The sequence below is a fragment of the Lepus europaeus genome, chromosome 14 (assembly GCF_033115175.1).
Source record: "Lepus europaeus isolate LE1 chromosome 14, mLepTim1.pri, whole genome shotgun sequence".
In the NCBI taxonomy this organism is placed as follows: domain Eukaryota; kingdom Metazoa; phylum Chordata; class Mammalia; order Lagomorpha; family Leporidae; genus Lepus; species Lepus europaeus.
This window is the reverse complement of record NC_084840.1, coordinates 60,989,863-61,005,649: the sequence shown is the minus strand read 5'-3', so window position 1 is coordinate 61,005,649 and position 15,787 is coordinate 60,989,863. Positions and strand designations below refer to the sequence as shown.

Below are 15,787 nucleotides of genomic sequence, written 5' to 3'. Positions count from 1 at the left end.
CTTCGACTTCTGTTTTGGAACAAAATTTGACTGTGTCCTTGCCTGTGTAAAATGCTTCAGAGGGTCCTTAACGCCTCTGGATAAGTGCCAAACTCTTTATCCCATCTCACAGAACCCCTGAAGGTGTGCCTCTTGCTTACCTCTCCAGCCTCGACTCCTGCTTGCTTTCTGGACTTTGTCACAAGTGACCCCCTGGAACTTCATTCTTCCCTTCTTTCCTGTGGAGGAGTTACCCTGAGTGCATTCAGCTGGTTCTTAGTGTCTTGCCATGTTTTCCCGTAGAACTGTGCTTCCTCCATCCTGGAATTTGCCATGTCGGGCTATATTTATTTATTCGTCATCTGCTATTTGTCCACTACCTTCAGCGATTTTTAAGCTCTCTGACGTATAGTAGGCAACCAGTAAACGTATTGAATGAATTTTTTTGAAAGATTCTTCCCCATGTCCTATTTGAGAATAAAAGTTGACACTGGAGAACACACAAGTAAATAATATATTAATGTTTATATCCTTGGCAAACTTTATGTATCCTAGAAACTGAAAATTTCATTAAAATGTAGATAAATATATATCAAGTTTATAGCAAAATGAACTATCTGATTAATTAAACTAATAAACTGAGTCTGAAGGGATCCATTTACATATGGTCTTGTCTCTTAAGTTGTGCATTTTTTTAAAAATCAAGGCATATATATTGCTTTAAAAGAACACTAAGATTTAAAATAAATCCTAAATGTATCTCTTGACTATCAGGAGATGTTTAATATGTTTATTCATATTTCCATTTTCATTTTGATCTAAACTTTATATGTACATATATATGAGGATACTTCAAAAGGCTCATGGAAAATGGAATTAAAAGATAAGTTTATTTTGCTGCCAAAAAATTTAAAACCCACACATAGTTTTTTTTCATAATATGTATTTTCCATGGATATTTTAAAGATCCCTCAAATGCATGAATTTCAAAAAAACTTGCACCAAATAAGCTTATTTTTTAATCCACTTTCCATGAAGTTTTTGAAGGATCCTAATTTTCATATATGTGCATAAATAGGATAAAGTGTTCAAGATTTACCATCTGTATTTTTCCATTCTCATACAATCCTACACATACACACACACGCACACTCACTCCTTTGGGATGAATTTCTGGGTGTCCTGGGTGGAAACAAAAAATATGTCAGAATATCTTTTTCCCAAATTGCTAACAAGAGGAAATGTTGACATGCGAATATTTTGTTGTAGTTTCTGTGAGTACAAGGAGAGACTTCTTTGTAGCTCTGCTTTGAGCTTTCCTTTTCTACATAAAGCGTCCAGGCTTGCTTTTCTAAGTCTCATACTTTCCCCACATTTTATTGAGCTGTTGGCCTTATCATGTTAATTTTTACTATTTTTATAGAATATAGCTATTCTTCATTTCCCATTTGCATCCAACTATTCCAGTTCTTTTGTGTATCATTAGTTTTGTGGAATCTGTATAATTTTTAAGTTTTATAATTTTATATTCTGGTATTATCTTTTAGTGCTTCGACCTATCTGTTAGGTCTTCATTTTCTGTGACCACCAGAACAAGCCATTACAGACTTTGAGCTTTAAGCAACAGAAATTTATTTTTCCATAGTCCTGGAGGTCAAAAGTGGGTGAAATCCAAGGGAGAGCATTGCTTCTTCCAGAAGCTATTGGAGAGAATCTTTCTTGGCCTCTTCCAGCTTCTGCTGGATGCCATCATTCCTTGCTCGCTGCTGTGAACTCCAATCTTGAGGGTCAGCATCTTCAAATCTCACTCTACTCCCTCTTCACATTGCCTTCTCCTCTAGTTGTGTCAAATCTTCTTGTTCTGTTGCCGAGGTGCCCTTGTGATTGCATTTAGGACTGTCCTCAGATAACACAGGATAATCCCCCCGTCACAAAATCTTAAGTCACATCTGCAAAAATCTCAGGTCCAAATAAGGTGACATCGAGAGGTTCCAGGTCTTTGGAGGCCATTATTTAACCCTCTATGGTTTGATTAATGTTTTTCTACTCCAAAATAGTACATGTAGTTGACTGAACATTCTTGAACATTTTAGTTCATTCTTACTGAGAACATATCTTTATATGTTATTTATTAATAGGGTCCTTTCTCTTGTCCCAGATCAAACTGTTTTTTCTTATCAAACTGAATTAAAATATTTTTTATTGATTAAAAACTCTTTTGCATATCATTTTCAGATCTTATAATAAGTTCCGTTTTCTATTTATCCATCCTTGACCAAATTGATATGATTATGGTGATTTTAATTTTTTTATGATACTGTAGACATTTGTGTTTTCTTGAACTTTTATTTAGTAAATATAAATTTCCAAAGTACAGTTTATGGACTACAATGGCTTCCCCCCCCCCCAACTTTCCTCCCACCTGACATTTGTGTTTACAGACTTCTCTCTGAAACCAGATAGTGCTTCATTCCATGGTTTTGTTATGAGGTATTTACCTTCATGGCTTTCTTTTTTTTTTTTTTTTTTTAGATTTTATTTATTTATTTGAGAGGTAGAGTTACAGACAGTGAGAGAGAGAGAGAGAGAAAGGTCTTTCTTCCTTTGGTTCTCTCCTCAAATGGTGGCTATGGCCAGCACTGTGCTAATCCGAAGCCAGGAGCCAGGAGCTGCCTGGTCTCCCGCACAGGTGCAGGGGCCCAAGCACTCGGGCCATCTTCTACTGTTTTCCCAGGCCATAGCAGAGAGCTGGATTGGAAGAGGAGCAGCAGACTAGAACTGGTACCCATATGGGATGCCGGCGCCGCAGGCGGAGGATTAACCTAGTGCACCACGGCGTCGGCCCCTTCGTGGCTTTCTTAATACACATATTTGCTATTCTTTTTCTCTTTAAAGATAAACTGAGAATTTTTCAGTTTCTGAGAAGGTAAGATTTGTTTTACAAGTTACACATTAATGGCCTGCTTCTTACTCTATTAGATTGTGAGTTGAGAATGAAGTCCATATAATATCTCATTATAAATTTTGTTCAGACTTCCCTAATGACAGTTATAGGAGAGACTTTTTGTAAATATTCAAAGATAAAATTTTTGAGGCTGTTTGATGTGTATACTGATACATGCATAAGTGTATGCATATAACAAGCTCACTGATAGCATTTACTTTCCATGTATCTTCATTTATTTTCTTGTGTATGCTTGTTTTGTAGAGATGTAGTCTGAAATATTATAGTAATATTTTAACTGCATTTCTATTAATGTGTGCTTTGTATTTTCAGCTGCTGTGCTATTTTGTACATCTGACGTTATAGCTTTCAGTTCCATGAATTGTCATTGCATAATCTTGACTTACCTTTTCCCATGTAGTATTTTAAGGCCTCCTTCATTCTTACTCTCATTTTTACAGAGATTGCTTATTCTGTTCATTGTATATCAGAGTTCCTCAACCTTTTTTTTAATCTCTCTTTACTCAGGAATAGCCTTTTTAGATGCTTTTTTCCTTAATCCTACCCCTCCCCCATAAAATTTTAGTATCACAAATATACCATGTGGGCCAGTGCCGCGGCTCACTGGGCTAATCCTCCACCTGCGGCACCAGCACCCCGGGTTCTAGTCCCGGTTGGGGCACTGGATTCTGTCCTGGTTGCCCCTCTTCCAGGCCAGCTCTCTGCTGTGGCCCAGGAAGGCAGTGGAGGATGGCCCAAGTCCTTGGGCCCTGCACCCCATGGGAGACCAGGAGAAGCACCTGGCTCCTGGCTTTGGATAGGCGCAGTGCGCCGGCCGTAGCAGCCATTTGGGGGTGAACCAACAGAAGGAAGACCTTTTTCTCTGTCTGTCTTTCACTGTCTAACTCTGCCTGTAATATATATATATATATATATATATATATATATATATATGTACATGTATATATATACACACATTGTGTGAGTTCTGTATGTATAGGTCTGTTTTGGTCATAAAAAGAGTAACCGCCTTTCACCCCTACCCAAGAACCAACTCTCAGCCTCTTTGGGGCAGTATCACCACTACTGACAATGCAAGTCATCGATTCTCAGTATGGCTTCTCCTGTAATGTGTCTCTTCTATTTAGCAAGTATATCAAACACTTAGACATATACATATACATGTATTGCTCATCACTTGTGTCTTCTCCCCTTTGTGTTTTTTGATGATGTTCAGTTCACTCGCTCTTTGGTTAGAGTCCTTTCTTACTATGTTCTTCATTTGGGTTGAAGAGGCAATCTAGTCTCTAAACCTATAGATATCTTTGAATATCTTTTTGTTCACTATGACAGAAGTCCTTGAGTAGGGGCAAGATTCTTGGGCTGCAGTCTTGGCCCATTGTGGGCCAGCTTAGTATTACAGATGTGAAGCACATGCCAGTCTGTCTAATTCATTTTCCTTGATTAGTGACTCCCACCACCACCTTTTTGCTCAGAAGTTTGTAAGAATTCCTCCTTTTTCTGAGATCCAGTAATTTTACAAAGTATGCCTATAGATGTCTTTCTACTTCAATTGTACCTTCATTATTGATTATCAACTTGTAGATTTACATCTTTTGTCAACCGGACAATTGCTTTCAACTATGTGTGGACTTTTTTCTTATTTCTTTTTTCTCTTTCAATAAGCTCATTTGCAGCATGTTCTGTCTTCTCAATATATCAGTCATTTCTCTTCCTATTCCTCTTGTATTCGCCTCTTTGTGTGCTTCTATGTGTGTGTGCTTTTTTTTTTTTTTTTTTTTTGACAGGTAGAGTTATAGAAAGACAGAGAAAGGTCTTGCTTCCGTTGGTTCACCCCCCAAGTGGCCACTATGGCCAGCGGTGAAGCCAGGAGCCAGGTGCTTCCTCCTGGTTTCCCATGTGGGTACAGGGGCCCAAGCACTTGGGTCATCCTCCACTGCCCTCCCAGGCCACAGCAGAGAGCTGGACTGGAAGAGGAGCAACCAGGACTAGAACCCGGCGCCCATATGGGATGCCAGTGCCACAGGCGGAGGATTAACCAACTGAGCCAAGGCACAGGCCCGTGTGTGTGCTTTGAAATGCTTCTTCCATTTGGTCTTCATGCCAGTTATTTGGGACTCAACTATGACCACACTATTCTTTGAGTACACCCTTAAGTTGTTCGGCTATCACAGGGCATTAGTAACAGCCACCTTGACCATCCTTGAGAGCTTACTTTGTGTTTTGTGTGTAGTTTCTGTCTTATCCAGTTAGCCTCTATCATCCCATGCCCATTTGTCAAGCATCTTTTCTCCTCTTGTTAGGTCCCTTTACAAATGTTGATTAACTTTCTCAGGTTACTGAGGGCTTTGTCTATTCAGGTGAATGAAGATTTAGATAGATCATTTACTAGTCTGAGAGTAGACTCCAGTCCCAGGCCTTTGGAGCAGCCTCAACTCCTGCCTTGCTTCTTAGAAAGCAGGCAGTGTTGGGACATTAGCCTTGGGTTGGTAATGATTCTGCAGGCCCCTGGACTTTCCAGAACCCAGCTCTGCTGGTAATTAAGTGCTTGCAGCCCCAGCACTCCTTGGCTTGGGGGAGTCAAATAAACCCCAGCTGGAACTTAAAGGAGTGGTGGGAGCGAGTTGGGGTATCTTTTTTCTGGAATTCCACTTTATTTCCTCATGTTAATATAACAAAATGGTCATGTGAAGAGAACTACACTGAATCAAGAAGAGATTTAGGTTCAAGGCCTGCCTTTGCCACATGTGACCACGTGCACAATACTTCATTTTCTTGGGCTTCAGGGTCCTTTTTTAAAAAATTTGGAGCATGGCAGACTACTGATCTCTAAAGTTTTCTTCAGCTATGACTTTCTCAGTTTGCATGACATCCAGTATTTTGAGGGTTCTACATCATACATCATTTAGAATGGTGAAAGCTTAAATTTAATGGTGTCTGTGTTATATGGTTTTCTGGAGATTATATACAAAAGGGCAGAAACTGATTCAAGATATGTTTAAGTTTTCAATGAACAAAGAGATAAACTACTAAAGCAAGCTTGAAAAACAACACTGTATTTGACTTAATCATCAGAATTAATTCTACCAAGTATGATTTTCTTATTTCTCTTTGATATTTTTATGTTTCCCCTTCACATTATATTTGGGCATTTTAGGCTTTCCAGTGGTTCTTTTGGGTTGACAGGATCAGAGCCCTACTCTCTTAGCATTGAATGATATGCAATATGCTACCCCCAAAGCATACCCCTTTAACATATAGATTATTTCGAGGCAAAAGCAATTGAGAAACAACAGATACAGAAAACACTCTTTACTTCCCTAACTGAATAAAAATAGAGTATAATTTCCCCTGTTGTAAAGGAAGTTTACATTTATAGGGGAATTTGCGCTTGCAGAATGTTTCTCTGTACTAAGAGGAGAGCTACTTCTGGAGACAACTCTACCACCAAGAGGCTCTTGTCTGCATAACAAGATATCCCATGTACCCTGTATTTCTTCTCCTCATATCCCATTAGTTGGCTTTCCTGCCCAGAGTCTCCAAACCTCTTTTTCACTATTTTCCTAAGATGATATACAAGGGGGCCAGCACTGTGGCATAGAGGGTAAAGCCACTGCCTGAAGCGCCGGCATCCCATAGGAGCTCCAGTTCAAATCCCAGCTGCTCCACTTTTATTCCAGCTCTCTGCCATGGCCTGGGAAAGCAGTAGAGGATGGCCCAAGTCCCTGGACCCCTGCACATAAGTGAGTGATGTGGAAGAAGCTCCTGGCTTCAGATTGGCCCAGCTCTGGCCATTGCTGCCATTTGGGAAATGAACCAGCGGATGGAAGACATCTCTCTCTCTCTCTCTCTCTCTCTCTCTGCCTCTACCTCTACCTCTACCTCTCTGTATCTCTGCCTTTCAAAGTAAATAAATAAATCTTTAAAAAAAAAATGGTATAGGAGTATACGCCTCAGTCATCTGGTCACCTCCTTCAGTTTCACTTCTTTCTGAGGCTCCCATGCACACGTGTTTGTATAGGTAATTAAAACTTGGGACTTCTCTTGTTAATTTGTCTTTTATCCATTGGGTTTATGGGCCCAAAACGTGCACCTCCAGCAGTAGAGGAAATGGTCTATTTTCTCCACCATGGGATCAAAAGTGCCTCCTATGTTAAACAGCCTCCTGAAAAGCGCCAAGGCCTGGAGCTGCATCTCTGCTTCCTCCCTGGGACTCTTTAGTCTATCATAAGGTTTTTACGGACTTCATCAAAAAAGAAAGAATTAGCTTAAAGTAGGTCAGCATGCCTGAGCCACTATCTTTGAGATGATTTATTTAAGTTTGAAATACTGGCTAACATTTTTCATCAGGAAGAGCAAGATTTCAAATTGCTGATGTATAAAAACTAAGAGGCTTTTGTTATTCCTTTATTTAAAAAATGATGAGTGAATTTAATTTAGAAAGCACTAAACCTAGCTGCTGATCTCTATATAGAGCAAGTGTTTAATACCTTTGGAAGTTACTACATTTTAAACGTCTTAGCAAAATGATTAGACAGGGAGATAACATGGTGAAAACAGGAGATTTAATAGAAGTTCAACCTCAAGCCCAAGCACAGAAGTTCTGCCCAAGCCCAGGTTCATTACAGTGAGCATTGGAATTAGAATTTTAGGATTGTTTAGTGTAAGTAATCACATACTAAAAAAAATAAAAATAAAAAAAATTAACAATAGTCTGCCAGTTTCCATAGATCTCGAAGTTTCTGTTTTCATTCATGTTTGGGAGTTCTGCTCTTCTTTGTTTCAAATTTCAAAAAATAATACAGTACAAGTCCATAATTGACACAGAGCAGGAATGCAGAGTTAGATGACGTCTAGTGTTTCATATGTATTTAACATAGTCTGTAAACTAAGAGCAAATGTAAATGAAGTTGTTTTTAAAATACCGCCCCATGAACCATGGGGTCTCAGGAAACACATCAAGTATTTCTCTGTGAGAGGGGAAAATGCAGACGTCTGAGAATATGTGATGGACACAAGTCTGGGCTGTAACATTCTAGGCCATGCAGACCTCCCCAGACCTTCCACAGTGTGTGATGGCAGCATAGTGCATTCCTGGGAGAAGTGCTGAAGCTGACCATGAAGGCTTCTGTCTGTGAAGAGTCCCAAAGCCCTGTCACGTAGATTTTCTCTCGCATCATGTGTCTGAGTCTCTTACTATCCAAGCCCTCACGTCTGCCTAGATTTATAACTTACATAGGCACTGTAGATTGGCATCCCCTTCTCTCCCTTCCTTCACTCTCCTCACTGCTTTTAGCAGAATTGTATAACTCACTCAACGTACCATACAGGAGTATCTGACATAGGGTGAGGCCGCCTCCAGGATCGGGTGGACACGAGTGATTGTGTTGCTGTTGATGAGTTCTAGTTTGGGCAGCCTTTATTTCTACACTTAGTGCAACTAAAAGGAAGTCTCCATGCTTAACATGGGGGTAGCTGCTACTCCATCCTCCAGCACTCAGGGGCTGTGGACCTCTGGCGGTGCCAGACAGCTCCAGGTCGCAGCACACTTGGATCGGACCAGACCTCCTGTCTGCTGTTGGCTGTCACCCTGCTATAGGCACACCAGCCCCCTCCTCCTCATACTCCAAAGTCTTGGAGTATTGACTTTTAATGTTTCTCTTTTCTAAAACTGAATTTCGGCCGGCGCCTTGGCTTAACAGGCTAATCCTCCGCCTTGCGGCGCAGGCACACTGGGTTCTAGTCCCGGTTGGGGCGCCGGATTCTGTCCCAGTTGCCCCTCTTCCAGGCCAGCTCTCTGCTGTGGCCCGGGAAGGCAGTGGAGGATGGCCCAAGTGCTTGGGCCCTGCACCCACATGGGAGACCAGGAGAAGCACCTGGCTCCTGGCTTCGGATCAGCGAGATGCGCCGGCCGCAGCGGCCATTGGAGGGTGAACCAACGGCAAAAAGGAAGACCTTTCTCTCTGTCTGTCTCTCTCTCACTATCCACTCTGCCTGTCAAAAAAAAAAAAAAACTGAATTTCAGGAGTCACTGCTTTGCATTCACATTTTCTATGCTCTGTCTTCCTATTTACCCCATCCTTTCTTTTTCTTTTTAAAGATTTATTTTATTTATTTGAAAGGGAGGGGGGGAAGGGGGGAGGGGAGGGGGAGGGAGGGAGTATCTTCCATCTGCTGGTTCACTCCCAAAATAGCTGCAATGGCTGGAGCTGAGCCAATCCAAAGCCAAGAGCCAGGAGCTTCTTCCAGGTCTCCCACATGGACACAGGGGCCCAAGGAGTTGGGACACCTTCCACTGCTTTCCCAGCACATGAACATGGATCAGAAGCTGGATCAGAAGTGGAGCAGCCAGGACAGGCACCCATATGGGATGCCAGTGCTGCAGGCCAGGGCTTTAAACCATTGTGCCACAGCACAGGCCCCACCACATCCTTTCTGTATAGTAAATGTTAATAGTTTCTTTTTATCAAAGTAAAATGAGACTTTGCCTCTCTGTGCCTTTGAGAACAAAGCATAATGGCCAGTCTGGCCCCTACAGGCATTTGTGTTTATGGCCCAGTAGCAAAGAACTGGAAAATCAGTGAAAGAAGACTAGTTCCCTTTTATAGGGAGAGAGAGTTTATAAAAATTCACAGAGGAGAATAAATCTGCTGACTCTCCAATCCACTCCCATGGCATAATGTAACGACTAGGGACTCCCATTAACCAGAGAATCCAGAAGATTAAAGCTATAAAAATCATATACTTGTTAAAATTTTGTACGGAAAACCTTTATATTTCACTTCAGGTATTTTTAGGCAGAACATTGGTCAAATTCAGTAAGAGAAGTTTAAACAAGATGAGTTCAGGTAAACCACAGATTAATAATCTTAATTCCCCCTTTAATAGCTAGTGCTCAAAGGATAGCTACTATTAACTCCTTTAATCTCACAAAAGCCACGTGAAGGAAATATTAATGTGTGTTTTACAGAGGGAGAAATGGAAGATTAGTAAGATTAAGAAACATAGCTTGTAAATTGGAAAACCAGCTGGAATCCAGATCTCTTTGGACCCAAATGCAACTGTTTAATATTCTCCACTGCCTCTTCATGTGTAGATAACTATAGCTGTAAGAATAAAAGGGTGGATTTGCATTATAGCTTTGAATTTATTATTGTAGTGATTGCTGAACTGTGCAGTACAAGGCAGAATAGTTAGTGCATCTATTCTATATAAACACTTTGGAAAGAAGTTTATGAATCTTGGGTATCAGTTATGCAAGTACTTACCTTTTAAAATTTGAATGCTTTAATTTTTAATGAGTTTACGTACATCTGTTTAAAATGGTAAACATTTTAAATCAGTATTTCTGATTTTCTTTGTTTCTGAATATTTTTCCCAGGGTCAACGTCTTTTTGAAAAGTTGCTACAATTGACCTCTCAAGATATTGAAATCAAGCTAGTGAGTGATGTAACAGCTGATTCAAAGGTATTAGAAGCCTTGAAATTAAAGGGTAAGACCAAGGTTAATATGCTACTTTATCAATGGGCATTCTATTAAAATATCTTTAATTTTACTTAAGATAATACCACATTTTACTTGGTACAGTTCTTATTTCTCCTTTGAAAAATAGCTCAATTATAGCCTTTAAATTAAGGAACTAATTAATTAATGCTACTGGGATTTTAAAAATAGTATTTTTGCATATTAATTTTTGCAAAGTAATCTGACTAGAAAATGACAATTAACTAGAAAGAAGAATTTTCCCTCTCTGAATGTTTAAGTGATGTGATTTGAGTAACAGCTGGATCTTAGCAAACACTGAATTTCTATTTTTATCTTTCTCCCCCAAAAAATCCTCCTCATGCTATGTATTTTTTGAAAGAATATAGGCAGGTCTAGGAGTCTATTTAGTATAGCCTGACTCACAAATTTTAAGGTAACTCCACAGACGAATTTCATTTATATTGCCACTTTGCTGTTTATATCATAATCTGTTGAATATAGAGAATAATTCTGAAATAACTTTTTTTAAAGAAAACTTTTACTGATGTATATTTACTTGAAAGGCAAACAAAGAGAGATAGAGATACACATCAGCGGGAAGCTGGATCAGAAGTGCAACCTAGACTTAAACACAAGTGCTGTGATATGGGATGAAGGCATCCCCAAGTGGTATTTTAACTGCTACTCCAAATGGTCACCCCATAAAATAACTGATTGGGCATAATCTTCTCCAACTGAACTGAATTCTCATTTCCAAATAGTTTTTAATGATTTATACAAATGTTTACCTGGAATTTACTATCTGAACTGGAAGGCTCTAACAAGACTAGGCACGTGCGAACTAGTGAGATGTAGAAGCTTTGAAAGGAAGAGAGGGTCCAGACACTGGCCTCATTGAGCTTTGGCGTTTTACCTGATGACTACATCTCATGTTTTTGCTATTTAGACATACTGTGCCTTTTTCTTCTCATCTTGCCTATATTATTAACTTCTAAAAATAGAAGAGACTATGAAGTGAGTGAGGAAGTCCAAGTTGCTTTTCCTATTGAAGAAGAAAAGTTGGAAGTGACAAAGTGTATTGAAAGACGTAATCATGTAGAAGACATAAGCTTGGCCACACATATATCCATCACCCCGCAGAACATTGTTTTCTACGCATAGGGAAGTAGAAAAAACTTAGGAGCTATCTGTGGGTCTGAAAACTATTACAGCACAGTGTTTTTAGAGAAGCCAGAAAATGCCTACTTCAGAGGATTGGTAAATACAATCCGCAGGGCTTAGATATGTATTTTTATTTTTCCCGTTTAAAAATGTGAAACTGGGTTCCTACTATCTGAGAATTCATTATCCAGCATATTTTCAAGAATACATTACTGTAGTTAACTGAGGGTGCCTATATTTGCAAGTGATTTTTCTCATGGAGCATTCTTACATCTGCTTTGAGTTTGATGTGAAACAGAAGATGAGTTAGGAATAAGGTAGGGAACCTGATAATTATATCACTTATTGACTGTACATCTATGAGCAATAGGCCATGATCAGTCTTGTGAACTCAACCAAAACTTAAAACTAGGGGGTATTAAAGGACATAGTAGACTTTATTAGGTGTTGCTGCATATTTGGTTACTCTAAACAGATAATACACTCTAGCTTTTAAATTTAAGGGTAAAATTCTGGTTTGCATTTCTATTATGAACAGTGAATTAAAGCTTTGTTATAGTCATTGATAGAGAAAAGGAAACATTTACATTTCTAAGCTCGCACAATGCAATCACATATATACCTGTGTACTACTACACCTTAATCTGTTGATAATAAGAGTTCTTACTAAAATTAGAAAGCAAATGATTTTTCCTTTTCTGTAGTAGAGCAGTAAACAGGTCTTGCATTTCACATTGCTATTTCCTATTTTCCTTTTGAAAAAAATAAACACTCTTATAATTTAATACATTTATTATGGCTGCTACGGCCAGCGTGCTGCGCCAATCCAAAACCAGGAACCAGGTGCTTCCTCCTGGTCTCCCATGCGGATGCAGGGCCCAAGCACTTGGACCATCCTCCACTGGCTTCCCAGGCCACAACAGAGAGCTGGACTGGAAGAGGCACAACTGGGAAAGAATCCAGTGCCCCAAACGGGACTAGAACCCAGGGTGCCGACGCCACAGGCAGAGGATTAGCCTAGTGAGCCGCGGTGCCGGCCTATTTTTAAAGATTTTATTTATGTATTTGAGAGGTAGAATTATAGACAGAGCAAGGGAGAGGCAGAGAGAAAGATCTTCCATCCACTGGTTCACTCCAAAAATGGCTGCAGCAGCTGGAGCTGGGCTGATCTGGAGCCAGGAGCTTCTTCCAGGTCTCCCCAGGTGGGTTCAGTGGCCCAAGAACATGGGCCATCTTCCACTCCTTTTCCAGGCCATAGCAGAGAGATGGATTGGAAGAGGAGCAGCTGGGACAGGAACCAGTACCCATATGGGATGCTGGCACCACAGGTGGAGGTTTAGCATACCAAGTCACAGCACTGGCCCTGATAGTAGTGCTGTTTATAAATAATATTTTATGGCACTCTTTTAAGTCTGTGTTTGAATACCTGGTTTAAGGTATTTAAGCTTATTTATGTTGTCATTTAAATTTTTAGGGGGAATTTAGCTTTTTACTAAAATTCCAGAAGTTTTATCTAAAATTAATCCACAAAAAATAAGTAGCAGTAAAACTTGAGAGAATTACTGAATATTGAAGCTAATGAAATGTAATGTGAAAAATGGTAAAAGTGGGGCCTCCCAATAGTTGGTAAGCATTTAGTGCAGGTGTAGATCCAGCAAGGGCTCAGCAGGCTAGAAATATGAGGTAGTTAGCTCAGGGCCACAGAGCCCTTTGTGGCTGGGTGATGTTCCAGATCTCCTGTTTCTCCTTGATCCAGGTGTCAGAAAGGCAAACCTTGTTCCCAAATCTCAAAATTTGGCTTCAAGTTAGGATGCTTTTGAATACCAATTGCCATCTTTAAATCCAGAGAAATTAAAAAAGTTTTACTAATCGGTTTCCCTAATTTCACCTATGGTGCATCTCCACCAGTGTGCTTCATGAACATCTCAGCGTGATGTATTGACTTAGCTTGTCTTCTTCCTCTCCCCAACAATAACAGCAACAGCTGTCCCTTTCCCTGAATAGCTATCTGCCCAGTCACTCATGTCCGAAACTAAACTCCAACCTTCACTCTTTACATCTGCCCCTCCATCTTGCTCACTCTTAGGTATGACACAAGATATCCACTGCCTTATTGCAGGTCTTTAATACTTAATTCAAGCCATATCACCATCCACTCCCATCATCTGATCTCCACACACTAATAAAGAGATCTACAAAGTATTCATTACCAACTAACACCACCACCTAAACCATGTATGTGTGTGAGTGTGCCTGATGAGTATCATATATACAATGAAGGGCAATACCCAATTTGCTTAAGTTTTCACCATGAAAGGTTTTTGTATTTTATCAAATGTTTTCTGTGCGTCTATTGAGATAATTACATGGTTCTTTTCCTCAATTTGCTGATGTGATGTTTCACATTGATTGATTTGCAAATGTTGAAGCATCCCTGCATACCAGGGATAAATCTCATTTGGTTCAGGTGGTTGATCTTTCTGATGTGTTGCTGGATTAGATTGGCTAATATTTTGTTGAGGATTTTTGTGTCCATGTTCATCAAGGAAGTTGGTCAATAGTTCTGTTTCTCTGGTCCTGTTTCTCTGTTATCTTTTTATGGCTTAGGAATTAAGGTGATGCTGACTTCATAGAAGGAGTTTGGGAGGGTTCCCTCCATTTCAATTGTTTTGAATAGCTTATTAAAAGAATTGAAGTTAGTTCTCCTCCAAGGCAACCAATGCCCTGGCGCTAGGTCCAGTGGGCGCAATATTCATCTGCGCTGCCATAAGAACCACAAAAAAATCTGTGTGGTCCTCAGTGTGAGCTCGGATCTTGTTGTAATAACGCACCCCAGACTGTCAGGGAGCTCTGTGCATGTGGAGCTGCTCACGGTGACTGTGCAGAGACCAAGCTACACCCTGCACCCTGCCATGCAGTCCCAGTGTTCCCACAGCCTCAGCACAACAGGATCCCACAGTCATGGGATGCCAATGATCCACTCTCCCCGGCTAGTCTGTCGTATCCACAGAGAGGTGGAGATGCTCCCAGAGCCAGCTGCCTATGGGCGCCATGCCAAGGCAGTTTGAGCCCAGAGCCCACGATGTGTTGGGAGACTGGGAGTATCTCACAGTCCTACATGGGTGCCAAGCCCCCATCTATTTTCCCAGCCAGACTCCTGCATCTCCTCTCGGCTGGTTGCTGGACATGCGGACATGAGCTGGCACAGCTGTTACATATGTTCAAAACGGCACCCCTTCCTTTCCTCTAGATTGTCAAGGTACCCTGTCCTCTACAGGATTCTAGGCCAGACTCACACCAGGCTCCCCTAACAGCTGTATTACCAGTGGCTTTGCTGCAGCCTGGTCTCACCTCAGTCTCCAAAGCTGGCACTCAGACTCTCAGCTGCTAGGGTCCTGAGTTGTGTCTGTGCTTCTGCTGTGTGTCCACACCCTCCACGTAGATCCACATGGCTTCCTTCTGTTGAATTTCCACTGTAGTTTTCTCCCCCACTCTTGCTTGAGATTGCACTCTCCCTGCACCTTAAAAAAAAAAAAAATAAAAATAAAAAAAACTGTCTTCTCCTACCCTCCTACCCTAGAGCAGGAAGCTCCCTTCCTATTCCACCATCTTGGAATTTCCTAGTAAGTATTCTTCATGCCATTTTGCTGTTTTCATGTAAAAATGTATGTTGCCTGTTTACCCAGGGCTAGAATTGCTGACATCACATAGGCTGTATCATACAGGCTTCTGTCAGCAGTATATGAACTTTGCATCTTGGATTTGACTCATACCCTCACAGAATTTGACACTCTTTTTTTTGTTTTCGGCTGTTCTGGTGACTTTGTATCATATTGTCCCTTTAGTTTTCATTTTCTTGACGGCTCCTCATGATATTCATGATGTTGAACATATTTTATGTGTATTTACCATATCTTCTTTAATAAAGTGGCCATTCAAGTATTTTGACCATTGGTATTTTAGGTTTTTTGTCTTATTGGACCATTATTAATTAATATTCTGAATTTGAATCCTTTGTCATATATGTGTGAGTTTATATGTGTGTGTGTGTGTGTGTGTATATATATATATATATATATATCACATCTCCCATGTGAGACTTCTTTTAACTGTTCTAATTAAGTTTCTGGATAAATAGAAGTTCTTAATTTTAATAAAATCTGATTTATTATTTTTTTTATTTTGGTGCCTATTGC

The 15,787-nt window shown here is 40.3% G+C and overlaps 1 protein-coding gene across 2 annotated transcripts in view; it reads left to right on the top strand.

Moving 5' to 3' along the window:
• The window catches only part of PLD5 (phospholipase D family member 5), a 405,904-nt gene that overhangs the window by 231,537 nt on the left and 158,580 nt on the right, over positions 1-15,787 (top strand). Inside the window, exon 4 of one of the 2 annotated variants that reach the window (XM_062211388.1) lies at positions 10,326-10,437. In XM_062211388.1, the coding sequence (XP_062067372.1) occupies positions 10,326-10,437 (112 nt within the window). Of the gene's footprint in view, positions 1-10,325; positions 10,438-15,787 lie in introns of those variants that run through there. The other variant, XM_062211389.1, reaches the window with a different exon arrangement.